Genomic DNA, 16,290 nt, shown 5'->3' with positions numbered 1-16,290 from the left:
TTTCAGTCGGACTGTTTAGTTTAGCTGGATTGTTGCTGGTTGAGAGAAACTGAAGCTGGATGTCGGGCGTGTACCAGAGATCCTGCTAGTAATGCCTTCTGCTGTTTATCTTGTGTTCAGTCAGGTGCCGATGTTTGTGCAGATCCAGCAGAAGTGGAGGCGGATGTATGCCGGAGAGTGCAAAGGACCAGGCGTGCGCACCGACTTTGAGATCGTTCACCTGCGTCGAGCGCCCGTGCAGTACAACCACCTGTCCGGCCTGCTCGACATCTTCAAATCTAAGATAGTAAGTGCTCTGGAACAAACATCTTTATATGGATCATATTTCAAGGTTGTTTGTTTGTTTTTAATAAAGAAAAATTAAAATTGTGCAGCCACAGAGCGTCATGTACCCATGTTCTACAAGTATCACCTCAGCATCCTGTTCCAGACGATTTTAGGACGATGTGAATCCTGTTAAATGCAACTAATAATCATAAAAGCATCCACGAAGTGCATGTAAATGTATTTTCTAAAACATTTATTCATCTGGTTTTTCCTGCTCATGTACAGTCTCTCCTCCTCCTCCTCCTCCTGCTGTGCTCTGACAGTCACACAAAAACTGTATTCAACTTGAAAATAACACAAACATCTTATCTTATAATAAGAATATATTCTTGTAATAGTTCGTCAAAGAGCAGGTTGATAACAGTACAGCACACTGCTTAGTTATGTGAACATTGGGAAAACAGAAGAGGAAGAAGAAGACGTCTAATTCTGTGTAAATTCGGTTTCTGGATTTTTGTGGAGTTAATTTGTGAATAAAATAAAGACTGTTAGGAAGTGGATGTCGGTTTAATGATCAGTTTGTTTGAACTTTGTTTATTCCTATTCCTGGAAACACAATGGATTCCCAGACATCACGTTGTTTAACCCTTTCATGCACAGTGGTCTGCAGCTATTCAAAGGCTGTTTTCTTGTATTTGTGTTGGTGTTGATGGTAAACTTGCACAGAAACACTACACACTGATGTCTCCATACCCTTCATAAGTCAAAACCGATGTTGTCCACCTAAGTGGACATTTAAAAAATGAAGTTCAAAAATCTTATATTCATTCCTAAAGAAGAATAAAAATCCTGATTGATGTTGTCATCATCCACACATGAGGGTTAAATGTGTTCAGTATGTTCCCAGAAACAGCCGACAATGACGAGGTGTAATCCACGCCTGTACAGAGAGATTAATGCTGCAGCTTGTTACCATAAACATGAGCTGATGTCTTCCTGTTGTCATCAGGGTTGTTCCCTGTTCCCTCTGCCTCCAGTCAACATCGCCATTCGCTTCACCTACGTGCTCCAAGACTGGCAGCAGTATTCATGGCCACAGCAGCCTCCAGGTAGGCAGTACATGTCATGTCATTAATACACAAATAGAAAAATGTAATATTATTATTAAGAAATTATTAAATTTTTTTTAAATACATGTCAGCAAGTGGCTGACATCCAGAAACCCTGCCAGTGGCTTTTAGGAGTCGTGTGTGTGATGCAGGTCATGTTGTTGTTTCCTGTGGAACGATTGTACCTGCTGGTTCCAGGTCGTTCTTCTGATAAGTCTTTTCACTCGTCTGTCTGAAATCGTGTGGGGAGCGCTTGGTCGTGGCTGGTTTATCGTAAATAAATAAAAACCCTGCAGGGGCAACGCCAGGTTTATGGCCCCAACAGTGCTCACTGGAACCTTCAGTAACTTAGAAGTTCTTCTGTAGCCGATGCCATCAGTCTTAAGTGTGCAAAGGTCTTGAGAGAGCTTGTTGGTTTTACCCATCATGAGACGCTTCTTGTGTGAAACCTGGCTAATGAGGCCATAGTTGGGACTGAACCGGCTGATATTAATTTGCACTAAGTGGCAGGATTGCTCTGTAATTACTCATAAATGTGTCTTTTTGCACCTTTCTTTCTGTCCAATACATTTCCCCCGTGTCATTCTTCATTGTTAGACGTCATGTATGGACATCTATGGTGGCGCTGGGTGATATGAGGAAAATGTAATATCACAATATTTTTTTGCTATATCACAAAACACGAAATAAATCACGATATGTTTAAGTTATTTTCAACCATATAGGATCTAAATTTGCACTTATTCAAACCGACCATTCAGGATGGTTTTCTATTGTCAACATAAAAATGATCTGAATGAACTGAAATGTTTTCTTTTAACCATCAGCTGCACACAGAGGATTTTCACAGATTACAGTATAATCACAGTAAGTCTCTTTCTGTGGTCAACACTAGACTTTAACATCAAAAGATCACAGCAACAAAAAACGACGTCAAGAAAAAAATCATGAGTCAAAATAAAACGACTGAAATGAAAAAGCTGCTCTGTTGTTCTTATAAAAATGGCAAAATAAAAAAAATGGATGACATCAAATTACAGAAACAAGTCGAGACAGTGACTATAAAACAGTTTATTTAATGTTTGCTTGGTGTGCAGGGAGACGTTGACATGCAGGGTTTAAAACATCATTTCTTTTGCAGCGAGATTCATTCTCTCACCGTCTGAAACTCCTGATGTCGCCATATTTTTACCTGTTCAGTTCAGTTCAGTTTTATTTATACAGCACCAAATCACAACAACAGTCGCCTCAAGGTGCTTTATATTGCACAGTAGATCGTACAATAATAGATACAGAGAAAAACCCAACAATCATATGACCCCCTATGAGCAAGCACTTTGGGGACAGTGGGAAGGAAAAACTCCCTTTAAACAGGAAGAAACCTCCAGCAGAACCAGGCTCAGGGAGGGGCGGAGCCATCTGCTGTGATTGGTTGGGGTGAGAGAAGGAAGACAGGATAAAGACATGCTGTGGAAGAGAGACAGAGATTAATAACAGATGTGATTCAATGCAGAGAGGTCTGTTAACACATAGTGAGTGAAGAAGAAACACTCAATGCATCATGGGAATCCCCCGGCAGCCTGCGTCTATTGCAGCATAACTAAGGGAGGATTCAGGGTCACCTGGTCCAGCCCTAACTATATGCTTTAGCAAATAGGAAAGTTTGAAGCCTAATCTTGAAAGTAGAGATAGTGTCTGTCTCCTGAATCCAAACTGGAAGCTGGTTCCACAGAAGAGGGGCCTGAAAACTGAAGGCTCTGCCTCCCATTCTACTTTTAAATACTCTAGGAACAACAAGTAGGCCTGCAGAGCGAGAGCGAAGTGCTCTAATAGGGTGATATGGTACTACAAGGTCATTAAGATAAGCACAGAGGAAACTATTTCTAAGCTAAAATTCATGCATCAAATGATACGCAGCAGATAAGACGGATGTAATCAAGCTACCGATAGAAAGAACATAGTAAAGGACAAATAAAGTGTCTTTTTTTCCTCATTGTTCTATGTGTGGGCCTCCTACTTCCTCCCACAGTCCAAAGACATGCAGTTAGTGGGGACAGGTTCATTGGGGCCCTAAATTTCCCACGGTGTGAATGTCTGTCTCTGTGTTTGCCCTGCGGCAGACTGGCGACCTGTCCAGGGTGTGCCCCGCCTCTCATGACAGCCCCAAGCACTTTACATGTGATGTAAAGTGGACTTTTCTTTTGTTGCCACGTCCATGATTTAGAAAATGTTACACAGATGTTGTCCTGCTTCGCTGTGCTGAAGCGTGTGCTTCATGAAAAGTTTGAATAAGAAAATATCAGGTCAGTAACTGTTTGTGTTCCCTGTAGGTGAGGCTGTGACAGAGCTCTTTAAACTCTGCTGTAGGACTGAGTGTACAGAGGAGATTCCTGGAAGAGGATACGCTGAAGATGAGGGCAAAGGTCAGGTTCCTGGCTTTACTTGTTGAGTGACCATACTGCATTCTGGAAACGTGCGTAGCTTACTGGGAGATCTGGGCATCTGTGCTGACCCGGGCCTCAGCAATTGAACAGAAACTCTTGGATGTGTTTGTCGTCTGTAGAAAACAGTGATATCAGCTCTGCTTTGTCCAAGCTGACCGAGCCAGCAGCAACTGTGCCCATTTCCAAACTGTCTGTCTCCAACATGGTGCACAGTGCCCGGAAGCACATTCGCCGCCATCGACGCATCGATGAGTCGCCCCTTAACACCGAGATACTCAATTCTGTCCTTCTGGTAAGAGTTAATCATGTAACCTGTTTAAAAGGCATTAACTAGTCGGAGTTGACTAATACTTGACTGAGTTTTAATGGTTTCAGCTCATTTTATGAGGAAACTGATTCTGACAGAAGAGGTGTGGATCCCGTGTTAGGAGACGGTGAGCGTGATATTCAGAGCAGCAGAGACCTCGGAGCGTGTGGTAGTTTGACTCGTACTGATGTGGCTCCTCTGCTTCTTTTCACAAACAGTTTTTCCTTCCTGGTTACTGTTGAGCCCGTCACACTCAGCAGCTCGAGCTCGAGCTAAGACAGCCTTGAATCTTAAAACTACAGCCGTAATTGCATTTATGTCTTAGAGTGCTGGCCACAGATATTGATCCCATCTGACAGCAGCTCAGTAAAGCACAAGAGCGTCATCTTAAACAGGATATCAGGCAGCGTTCTTATTTTTATTGTCACATCCTGCTTTTGCCACTGAGCGATCAGCATCCTGTGTTTTATCATGAAGTGATGACTACGTGAGCTGCACTTGTTTAATTCTTCTAACATCTAGAAAACAACAGAGTTCTAAATGACAGACTTATTTATTTGTGTTTGTGTCTCTGTTTCCAGATGCTGCTGTGGAGAAGTCTGACTGTAAGAATAACACTCAGCTGTCCAACTCCAGTGGGACATCGGAGCAAGAGAAAACCTCTGATTATGTATGTTTGCTCTTCACCACTCGCACACTCAAGGTTACACTCAGGTCAGGTCCAATATAAGTTTCAGAGTGAAGACAGGCTCAGTGCTGTCAGTACTTTGTCAGGATTTTTATTGATTTCATGGTCTTTTCCCTCGTTGTAGAACCTTTTCCACCAGCTGAAGTCGGCCCCCAGTGACAGTCTGACCTACCGTCTGGCTCTGTGTGTGTGTCTGTTCAACTATTACTACGGTGGGCTGCGGGCTGTTCTCTAAGAAATATATTTCTAAAGGTGCTTTGATGTGAAATTATCACCAGATGTCGGTAACAACACTTCCCAATCCAGACGTGCAAAGGAATCAAACCACAGATGAAGTTGTGTAATAATACAAAGTGACACAGGGACATTTATTTATTACTTTATACAAATGTTGGTGATGACAGTTCATGGCAGCGTCTGTATGGAGAAACCAGTCCCATCATTGCTCATGACTTTGACCCACTCACCCACACAAACAGTCTATAAATCCCGAATGCTCCGTGGATCCTTCCCACAGATTCAGCTCAGGTGATTGGCTGGCCGTTCCAGCAGCTTTACTTGATTTCTCTGAAACCAACCGTTTCCATTGGCTGTGTTTGTGATCATGGTCTTGCTGAAACATCCATCCTTGTTTCATCTTCATCATCCTGGTAGATGGCAGCAGATTCTAATCAACAATGTCTCCATTCATCCTTCCTGGAGTTATGTTTAATGTCTCAGTGCTGTACGCTGAATAAACAGCCCCCCCCCATGATGCTCCCGCCTCCAGACTTCAGTGTTGCTGTGGTGTTTTTGGGGTGAAGCCACCCAAACATGGTGTGTTTACAGCCTTCAAAGAGTTCAGTTTTGGTCTTTTGTGACCAAACTATATTAAAGATAAAGCATATTGTTGTACCTATGCATTACACTGGAGCAGAGCTTACATACACTCAACAAAAATATAAACGCAACACCTTTGTTACTGCTTCCATTCCCCATGGGATGGACGTAGAGACCTAAAATTCATTCCAGATACACAATATAACCATCCCTCCCAAACAGTGGTCACAAATCAGTCCAAATGTGTGGTAGTGGGCACATCTGCTATATTGAGATAATCCATCCCACCTCACAGGTGTGCCACATCAGGATGCTGATCTGACATCATGAGTAGTGCACAGGTGTACCTCAGACTGCCCACAACAAAAGGCCACCCTGGAATGTGCAGTTTTGTCTCACAGCAAAATGCCACAGATGCCACAAGCAATGAGGGAGCGTGCAATTGGCATGCTGACAGCAGGAATGTCAACCAGATCTGTCGCCCGTGCATTGAATGTTCATTTCTCAACCATAAGCCGTCTCCACAGGCTCCACACTTTCAGCTTGATGTGTTGGTGGATATATGACTTTAATTATCCACAAAATCATCACATTCTCTGTAAGATTAAGGTCGACTATTGAACAGCGTATATTTTAAAGTAAAGGCTTTAAAACCATAATAATAATAATGGATTGGATTTATATAGCGCTTTTCAAGGCACCCAAAGCCACTCTTCATTCACTCTCGCATTCACACACTGGTGGAGGCAGCTACGGTTGTAGCCACAGCTGCCCTGGGGCAGACTGACAGAAGCGAGGCTGCCATATCGCGCCATCGGCCCCTCTGGCCAGCACCAGTAGGCGGTAGGGTAAAGTGTCTTGCCCAAGGACACAACGACCAGGACAGAGAGCCCGGGGATCGAACGGCGACCTTCCGGTTACAGATACGCTTCCCAACCCCCTGAGCTACGGTTGCCCCACAAACATCACTAATGTCACATAACTTTGCCGACATGTGGCCAACAGCAATGTTTTAATGTTCTTCATTATTAAACATTTGCACATAAATAAGTGACATAAATATTCAGTACTTACTTTTGAAAGTTTACTCCTTCGGCCGCCCTGCTTCAGCCATGCACGTTTTTTGTCCGGCAAAATTATCCACACCCACCGCCGCGCTATGAAGTCTGGGCTATGGTGGGCAACGAAGGATACACAGACCCATCCTTAAAATTCAGGGCAATGAAGGACGCATTTCGAGCAGCCTTTGAATTGGGACAGCCTTCGTCGCGTTTCTGATGTAATCGGCCTTAAAATGTGGCCTTTAAGGCTGCAGACCCTGAATTGGGACACAGCCGAAGTGTGTTTTCCACCTGAGATTATGATCTGACCTCAGCTGTTCTTCATCACTCTCATGTTGATGATGTCACTGCTGTGTTTGTCCTCTGCAGAGACCTGGTGGAAAATCATCACAGGCTTGTCTGAGAGGAGAACCCTCGACACTGAAGAAAAGTAAGTGTTCAGTGAGTTTATCTGAAGGTTTGTCATGAATGATTCTCACAGTCATGATGTTTGACTCCTTCCCCTCTGTGGACACATGTTCACATCATCGTCATCATATTTACTTAAAAAACACTTTGAAACAATCACAGCTGACACAAAGTTCTGTACATTGGAACTAAATAACAAAATGACATAAGATATAAATATAAAAAGCCAAATAAAATACAAAGTAAAATAATTCATTAGAGAAACTAAGTCTCACTGAGTTTAAAAGCCAAAGAATAAAAGTGGTTTTAAGACGTGATTTAAAAGTGGACAGTTAAGAGGCTTCTCTAACGTGCAGGGCAAATTATTCCATAATTTTGAAACCACGATAGAGAAGGCCCTGTCCCCTCTGAACTTCCTCCTGGATCTCGGTACCTCCAGGAGCAGCTGGTCAGCTGACCTGAGAGACCGACAGGGTATGTGGGGATGAAGAAGCTCAGAGAGGTAAGGCGGGGCAAGATTGTAAAAGCATTTAAAAACAAACATGAGAATTTTAAAATGAACTCTAAAAGACACAGGCAGCCAGTGCAGTGAGGCTAAGACAGGGCTTATATGCTCTCTTTTACAAGTTCCTGTTAGGAGTCGTGCAGCCGCATTTTGAACCTGCTGCAGACCCGAGAGCAACAACTGACTGACCCCCACATAGAGTGAGTTACAGTCGTCCAGGCGGGAAGAAATAAAAGCATGGATCACTGTTTCAAAGTGCTTCCTAGAAAGAAAAGATTTTACTGCTGCCAGTTGCCTTAAATAATAAAAACTAGACCTTCACCACTGCTCTAATTTGGTTGTCCATCCATCCATCCATCTTCATCCGCTTTATCCGAGGCTGGGTCGCGGGGGAAGCAGCCTAAGCAAAGCAAATTTGGTCGTCCAATTTAAAATAACTGTCCAACTTAAATGGCAAATGGTAAATGGCCTGTATTTGTATAGCACTTTACTAGTCCCTAAGGACCCCAAAGCGCTTTACACATCCAGTCATCCACCCATTCACACACTGGTGAATGGTGGTAAAACCAAACAACAGGTTTAAAATAGACTTCCAGGCGTCCCAAATCACAGAGGACGACTCACAGGGACCACTGGGTCCAAACACATCACTTCTGTTTTCTTGTCATTAAAATTTAAAAATGTTCAGAGCCAACCAAGTTTAATGTCATCTAGGAATGTCATGAGAGGTTTTACGGAGATGCCATCCATCTGCTTGAGTGGCAAATAAATTTGGCATAACAATGAAATGAGATCCCATGCCTTCTAAAGATGGAACCCAGAGGCAATAAATACAGTAAATAGAGCAGTGGCCCTAAAATTGAGCCCTGTGGGATGCTGCAATTTGGGGTTAGTATCTTGCCCAAGGATATTTGGCATGCAGACTAGAAGAAGCCAGGAATTGAATCACCAACCTTCCAATCAGTAGATGACCTGCTCTACCGCCTGAGCTACAGCCACCCCACAAACCCTTAATAATGCAGATTCTGTGCTATGAAGGGTTTTAAAACCTGACTGAAAAACCTCAAAGATGCCATTATCATCTAGAAAATCTTTCAGTTGACTAAAAACAATTTCTCTAAAACCTTGGAAAGTAAAGGCAGCTTGGAAACAAGCCTATAATTAGCTAAAACTGTGTGATCAAGGCCAGGTTTTGAAATTTGCAGGAACCACACCAGAAGTCAGACTGCTGTTAATAATGTCAAGGACATACTGCTCTATACTAGGAAAAATTATTTTAAAAATTGTGGAGGAAAAGGATCCTGAGGGGAACCTGCGGGCTTAATATTGTCATGATCCTGGGCCATGTTGGCCCAGCAGTCTTAGTATTCATGTCTTTTTGTGTATTGTTCCTTATTTGATTTCCCCTTGTGACTTTTATCCCCTGTGTGCCCCTCTATGTATCTGAGAGCCCTCGTGTCCCCTCCTTGTGTTTCATTCCATGTTTCCCCAGCCCACTATGCCCGTGCTCTCTCTCTCCTCCGGTCTGCACCTCTGTGTACTTCCTGTTTTACTTTGACAGTCTCCCGTCAGTGTTGTTTACTCCTGCCATGTCTTGTTATGTTTATCTGTGTCAGCTGTGCTCCCATGGGTGGCCACTTCCCCTGATCATCCCTCTTGTGTATTTAGTCTCTGTGTTTCATGTAGTCTGTGTCGCGTCGTCTGTGTTCCCACCCTCCGTGTTTCCATGCCCAGTCTTTTGTATCCCCAGCCATAGCATAGATTGTTCCCAGTTTAGGTTTGTTTAGTTCCTGCTCTTGTGCTGCCCTCATTCTTGTTTGTTTCTTTCGTGATCATCAGCCACAATAAAAGGCTCGCTTTTGTTTAAGTGCACTCCCGTATCCTCACTTGTGTTCGCACCTGGGTCCTCAACACACTCTCCACACGGTCTGCCACTGCGACCGTGACAGTACGACGCGACCATGCCGGACCCAGCGACACAAGAGAGTGGGATCATCCAGACGGTGGAGTCGCTATGTAGCAAATGGCTGCAGTGTTCCGGAGTGGAGGAACGGGAGGAGTTAGCCCGCCAAGTGGGAGTATGCGCGTCTGTATTTCCCTGGTTATGGGAGGCACTACACCCGCTGATCGTTGACTTTCTCGTCACCGCTCTCCAACTCCGTCCGCAGCCGCAGCTGCCCAGTGTGCGGGCTGCGCCGCCAGAGCCCTGCTGTTGTCCTGTTTCCCCGCTGCTTCGCGAGCCAGACGCAGTTAGGGTCGGAACGGTGAGGCTCACCACCGTCACACCATCCGCTCGCGCCTCATCGGCTTCCGGGTCTTCACCGCGGTCTGGCCACACGGCGCAGCGCACAGAGATGACGGAGGCCATAGACTTTGGTGAGGAAGAGCGGCAGCAGGTGTTACGGGCTTATCGGGAGGACGAGCTCCGGTGGAAGCCCTGGCTCATTCTGGAGGAGGAACTCACACCTGTTGCATCGCCTACCAGCCGCTCGCCCTCTCCACCCCGCTCGGACTTCACTTCCCCTGCCTCGCCTTTAGCGAGGATATGGGCAGAGGATGAGATTGCCGCTACGTCACCCTCTGCTTTGGTGGCATCAGCGTCCATGGCACCAGCTACCAGAAAGAAGCGGCGCCGGCGCCGCTGTTGCACCGCGCTAACTCCGGTGAGTGACTGTGTTTTTGTGCCTCACGATCCTTCTATGGAGAAGAGGGAGATGAGCATTGATTTGCCGGGGCCGGAAACTATAGCGGAATTGTGCTCCAAAGCCGACAGAACTGTGTTTAGTTGTTCAGAAAGAGCTACTACGGAAATCATGGAGGCCGGCCTCTGTGAGCGGCAGCAAGCAGCTTGCACCCACGTAGAGGAGGAGCTCCGGGGAATGCCGTGGCTCACCCCCGATTGTCAGCACATCTTTCGGGGAACACGCCTGGCTCTCGGGGGCCCTCGGAGCTGCCAGGGTCTGCCACCCCTCACTTCCCCAACAGCCAATGCTTCAGCCTCAGTGGTTTCCTCAAGGAAGAGGCGACATCCACGTCGCCGCAGCACCATGCAGCAGCTGGAGGTTGGTGGAACTCTCGTTTCCTCTCGGACTCCGTTAATAATAGAGGTTAGTGACAATCTTTCGCCTCAAAGTCTTCCTGAGTTGCTGGAATGTGACTGTCATGAAGGGTTCGCAGACGCTCCAGAGATAAAGACAATTTCTACATGTGCTGGAGGAGCGATAGCGACCCAGTGCTCCTCAACACCACCCATTCTCTTGCTAAACGATGAAAGTATTGATCACGAACTCATGTTTGGTGTGAAGGGTGGTGATATAACCTCTGGTCATGAGCGGTGTGACTTTAATAATGACACCCTGTCTGTACCCGGTGATCAACTTGACTGTTCCTTAGCTCATCCATCTTGTGACTCATCTACTTGTTATGAATTGTGTAAACCAGAGGAGAACAATTCAAAGCGATCTCTGAGTGATGCTCTCACTCCTGTACTCAACAAGCACAATTCACCTGAGTTTTGTGTTCCAGGTCAAGAGAACAGTAATGGCAATGTGGTCTATGCTCTGAACTCTAAGAGTGAATTGTGCCCCCCGGAAGAAGATGGGGCACACATGTCTGAACCATGTAGCTCCAGCACCCCTCAGGGTGCAGGGAATGCTGAAGCTGAGATCTGGGCCTCCGATACTGTCTCTAATGGTCATGTTTTACCGTCAGTTTGCGTAAATTTGGAACCATGTTCTTTTGATTCTTCTAAATCATTTCAGGATGGGGTGTTGGTTGGGAGTACTACTGATATAGTAAGCTCACAGTCTGCACCACCACTGGCAGCCACAGCTCTATTAGACACTGTGTTAGCGGCACCTCCATTCATAGATGACTCAGAGTCTCTGTCTAAGTCAGCTTCTGGTGGGGGGGCTAGCTGGGGAATGCAGGCCTGAGACTGCGAAATACCAGGCCGAGCCGCATGATTCCTGTCAGTCAGAGCATAATGAGGCTTCAATCCCCTCTGACAGCATCACTTTTGATTTGTTTGTGACTAATGTGGTCACTGCTAAAGCTAATGGCTCTGTCAAACCAATCACAGAAGAGTTTATTCAGACTCTTGCCGTTAACCTAGTGCCAGCCGTCCCATCAGAAGGAAGTGTAACTACTGTGTGTGTAAGCACAGACACAGATGAGGTTACAAGTCCACCACATGACTGCAAAATGAGCGTGTATGTGTCTTGTTTGACCAGTTGTGCCGACTTAATGGATGTCCAGGAACCTAGCCGTGAACTGATTAATCATGTTTCTAGGAACGGTTCAGTTATAAATGCAGCTCATGTGGTCGAACTAGCCCCTTTGGTGACTGAAACCCTGTCACAGGTGGACACTGAAGAAACGTCACGTTGTCTTCCTGTGACAGAGGAAATAAACTGTGCTGAGAGCCTTGGGGGTCCACTTTTCGAACAGGGTTTGTCCATAACAGTTAACTTGCTTGCTAGGAATGGCGAGATTTCCGCTAGAGATGGTGCAGAGACTGTTACTGACTCTGGGCAATATTATGGGGTAGATGCTGCCTGTGTGTTCAAGATTAATCAATGTAATTCTGGTGAGGGTGAGGCAGCCAATCTGAGTTTGTGTTTTTCTGCTTCTGAGTTAAAAGAACCAAATACTGAGAATAAAGACTCTGACTTTATGTTTGTGAAGGAAAACGAGAATATGAATTTGGACAATGACAGGCAGACCTCTGAAAGGAACACACACCTAGTACTTGGCTGCGACACCACTTTCTCCCAGACTGCCATGGACATGTCTGTTCTGGGTTCTGAACCAGACGGTGACCAAATGAATAATGTTTTCAGGGGTGATCTGGTGGGAAATGAACCGTGTGATGTTACATTAAATTCCCCAGAGAGTCAGCGGCATCTTTCTTCTGCCAGGGTAACAGGCTCAGCCCCCTGCTCAGCTCTCTGTTTTGCCAGGGGTCTCCATAACTGCTCATCCTGCATCTGTAGCTGAATGCCTGGGTGTGCCACTCCAGCACCCTGCAGCAGGCACACCACTTCACGCCACATCAGCTGGAGGGTCCGAGGGTCCCGTCCAGCCTCACGCCACGTCAGCTGGAGGGTCCGAGAGGCCCGTTCAGCCACCTGTCTCCGCTGGAGGGTCCGAGGGGCCCGTTCAGCCTCACGCCACGTCAGCTGGAGGGTCCGAGGGGCCCGTTCAGCCTCCTGTCTCCGCTGGAGGGTCCGAGTGGCCCGTTCAGCCTCACGCCACGTCGGCTGGAGGGTCCGAGGGGCCCGTTCAGCCTCCTGTCTCCGCTGGAGGGTCCGAGTGGCCCGTTCAGCCTCACGCCACGTCGGCTGGAGGGTCCGAGGGGCCCGTTCAGCCTCCTGTCTCCGCTGGAGGGTCCGAGGGGCCCATTCAGCCTCCTGTCTCCGCTGGAGGGTCCGAGGGGCCCGTTCAGCCTCGGGCCACGTCAGCTGGAGGGCCCGGGGAGCCCGTCCAGCCACCATCTACTTCTGCGTCGTCTGGTCCAGCCGCAGCCTCTGCTTCTGCCACGCCTGGTCCGGCCTCCGAGCCTTCATCCTCCATGCCTGGTTGTTACACCCCGTCCAAAGTACATCCGGTACCTCGGCATCGTCGGCCAGTTTCTGGGCCTCTAGCCAGACGTCATCGCCGTCGTGGTCGGCCCCAAGACCGCCTTCGCCTGAGTCGCCGCCGTTGCCTTCCGCACGGTCGGCCCCCTGACCTGTCTCTACGTCATTGCCGCCGTTGCCTTCCACGCGGCCGGCCTCCGGACCCGCTCTGTAGCCGCTGCCGTCTTCCACGCGGCCGGCCTCCGGACCCGCTCTGTAGCTGCCGCCGTCTTCCACGCGGCCGGCCTCCGGACCCGCTCTGTAGCTGCCGCCGTCTTCCACGCGGCCGGCCTCCGGACCCGCTCTGTAGCCGCCGCCGTCTTCCACGCGGCCGGCCTCCGGACCCGCTCTGTAGCCGCCGCCGTCTTCCACGCGGCCGGCCTCCGGATCTGTTCTGCCGGCCACTGCCACTTTTTCCGGCCCCGGAACAGCTGAATTGTGAACTTTTGTGCTGTCGCCCCCCAGGTTGACCTTCTGACCTCTTTGGACATTTGCCTCCCTGTTTTGAACTGTTTTTGTGTCTTTGTGGGCTCAGTTTTGGTTCATGCTCCTCGTCTTTGTTTGGTTTTGTTCCCTCCGTCCGGGTCCCCCGCCTCCCGCCCTGGGTGGGTTGTTCTGTTTGTCTTGTGTTTTGGTTCTCGGGTTTGGGCTGTCGGGAGCCGGCCCTTGGGGGGGGGGGGTGATGTCATGATCCTGGGCCATGTTGGCCCAGCAGTCTTAGTATTCATGTCTTTTTGTGTATTGTTCCTTATTTGATTTCCCTTGTGACTTTTAATATGCAAAACACACTAACATTTTTATTGCAGGATTATAGGTCCAGGGTGGTGCTGCTCCAGGGGAGGAGATGCCCTGCTGTTGCCTGGGACATGATCTGGCTACCCTTTTTCTTTCAGACAGGAATCTGAGTTTGATGAGTTGACGCATGAGAGTGTCCATGCGTCAAGTGGTGGGGTCCAGAATTAACACTAAACAATGTTTACTATTATTGTTGCAGTGAGTTGTGTGATTAACCGTTTATTTACATGTTCAGATGAGGCTTTGATGGCCTATAAGTGAAGTTCACTGAACTAAAGAATGTGGTTTGATGATTGTTGACGTGCTCTCCAAATAGAAGTTTTCTGAAATACAGGTGCAGCAGTGAGACGCGAGAAACATTCCAGGCATAGCGGACAGCCCAGGCAGTGGTTGAGGTCAAAGGTCAAGCTGGTTGGGGCCCATCATGAGATCAGACCTTGGAGCCACAGCAAGGACCATTTCAACTGCCTGCAAAATAGCGAGAGACCCTCCTGGATTTATCAGAGCCACTGCAAAGAGGTCGAGGTCCCAGGAAACCCCGGCACCCCAAGACAGCACAATAGAGAAATCTCACACTTGGTTGTTTCAGTGGTGAGGGGGGAGTGCTGATTGAGCCCCCGTAGGGTAAGCTCGCACTTCAACCTCCAGCCTCTGATCAACTCTAGGGCAACCAAGTGCGAGGCGTGACGCACCTGTGTGCAACCATGGGAAGGTGGACCCTCTTGGTTACCTTGACTACGACGCTCACCTTTACAGGACCCCAGCTGGTGCCGGAATCAGCTGAACCAGGAGGAAGGCAGAGAGGATGGACACATGACAACTCTCACCTAAGAGACATGATGCAAGACCACATCCCTCCATGGATGAATAATGCCTGGTACCGTTATATCCACGACAGAACAAAAGCAGAATCGGCAAATACAGACTATTATGTCTGTTCCCATCTACCCAGCACGGCAACATACCCCACACTATATATGTTCCTGGACCAACTCTCAGGAAGAACTACTCTATGATATTAGCAGAGAAAGGGGACTTTGTGTCCTCTTCAACAACACATGCTGGCATTTACATAAAGAAGACGCACATTCATCAAACATGACTGACGCCCTGAATGTTTTGAGACAGATCCAGCAGGCCCAAAATCAGGACTATCCATGACGAAAAGGAGTGCCTGAGAGGATCGTCCACAAGATGGGAGCTGAGGCCAGGAGAGAGACTTCAGGAGGATCAGAGATCATCTTCAGCACAGCAGACATCACACAGAGAGCTGTGCTACTGAGCTTCCAGGAGATCAAGAGGAGACTTCCACAGCAAGATTTAAATACAATGAAAGATTCAATGTTGACGCTGAGGAAGACAACTAAGGTGTACGACGTGCTCTGCCTTAAACCTTCAGCAGCGTTGGAAGGAGTCTAAGGATGACATCATGATTCTGTGAAAAGCACAGGAACCAGAAGCTATGGTGGTGATAACAGCAGTTTCCTATGAGGTCTGCAGCTTTGGAAATAGCTGAGACCCATGTTGACAAACAACAAAACTAACTGGTATGTTTGAATGTCTATTCTACATACATTTGGACTCTGGTCCTATGGACAGTGATGGAAACAACTGGAAGAGACATTTATGACACCCTGCAGAACTCAAACCACTCTGCAGAGAGACATGTGATTGCACACCCGGAGGAAGCATCACCAAGATGGGATGTTTTTGAAAATGTTATCTTCTTATTTTCACTATTAAATTAACAATTTCTTTGTTTGTTTGTAGGATGCAGTTTGCCATGAGATGAGATCAATGGGGAATGGGATATCCGCTAATACCTTTGTTAAACTCTGTACTTTTACAGTGATTTAGGGTGATTTGACGTATGCTGAGTATAACAATGTTGGCATTGAAACTGTCAGACATGAGGTATTCATAACTGGAAACTTTTCTAGCATAAAGGTCAATAAAGGGGGAATGTTAGGTTTTGTATTGTTGATTGTCATTTATGCTTAGAAACATTTACTCATATATGCTTAGAAGTGTATAATCAATTGTAGATTGAAAGAATGTCTCATCCTAGGAGGTCTGTAACAACTCTGTGTAGCATGAAGAGGGGAGTGCGTTCACTCCTCTACAGAGTGTGTTCTGGCATAGATCACACCCCCTAGGAGAGGTTTTATCTTTTCTTGATATATGGTATAGCAAACACATGTATATCTGTTTGAGTGTAAGAGCCTTTTGTTTAGATGGACCTGTTAGACTCCTGGCACCAGCTTTGGGG

The 16,290-nt window shown here is 47.1% G+C and overlaps 1 protein-coding gene across 1 annotated transcript; it reads left to right on the top strand.

The window, feature by feature from the left end:
• Positions 1-64: 64 nt before the first annotated feature.
• LOC146546208 (rab3 GTPase-activating protein catalytic subunit-like) lies at positions 65-5,038 on the top strand. Its single transcript, XM_085266634.1, has 6 exons — positions 65-286; positions 1,277-1,376; positions 3,707-3,799; positions 3,940-4,112; positions 4,709-4,797; positions 4,940-5,038. Exons 1-6 carry the CDS (start codon positions 92-94, stop codon positions 4,956-4,958), a joined length of 669 nt encoding a protein of 222 aa, XP_085122760.1. The 5' UTR covers positions 65-91; the 3' UTR covers positions 4,959-5,038.
• Positions 5,039-16,290: the final 11,252 nt, after the last annotated feature.

The sequence above is a fragment of the Mchenga conophoros genome, unplaced genomic scaffold (genome assembly GCF_057382185.1).
Source record: "Mchenga conophoros isolate Kocher_MC1m ecotype Shallow Benthic unplaced genomic scaffold, M_conophoros_male_GT1.1 unmapped_scaffold_5, whole genome shotgun sequence".
Taxonomy (NCBI): Eukaryota; Metazoa; Chordata; class Actinopteri; order Cichliformes; family Cichlidae; genus Mchenga; species Mchenga conophoros.
Note: the sequence above shows the minus strand (reverse complement) of the source record. Positions and strands in the feature narration are given on the sequence as shown.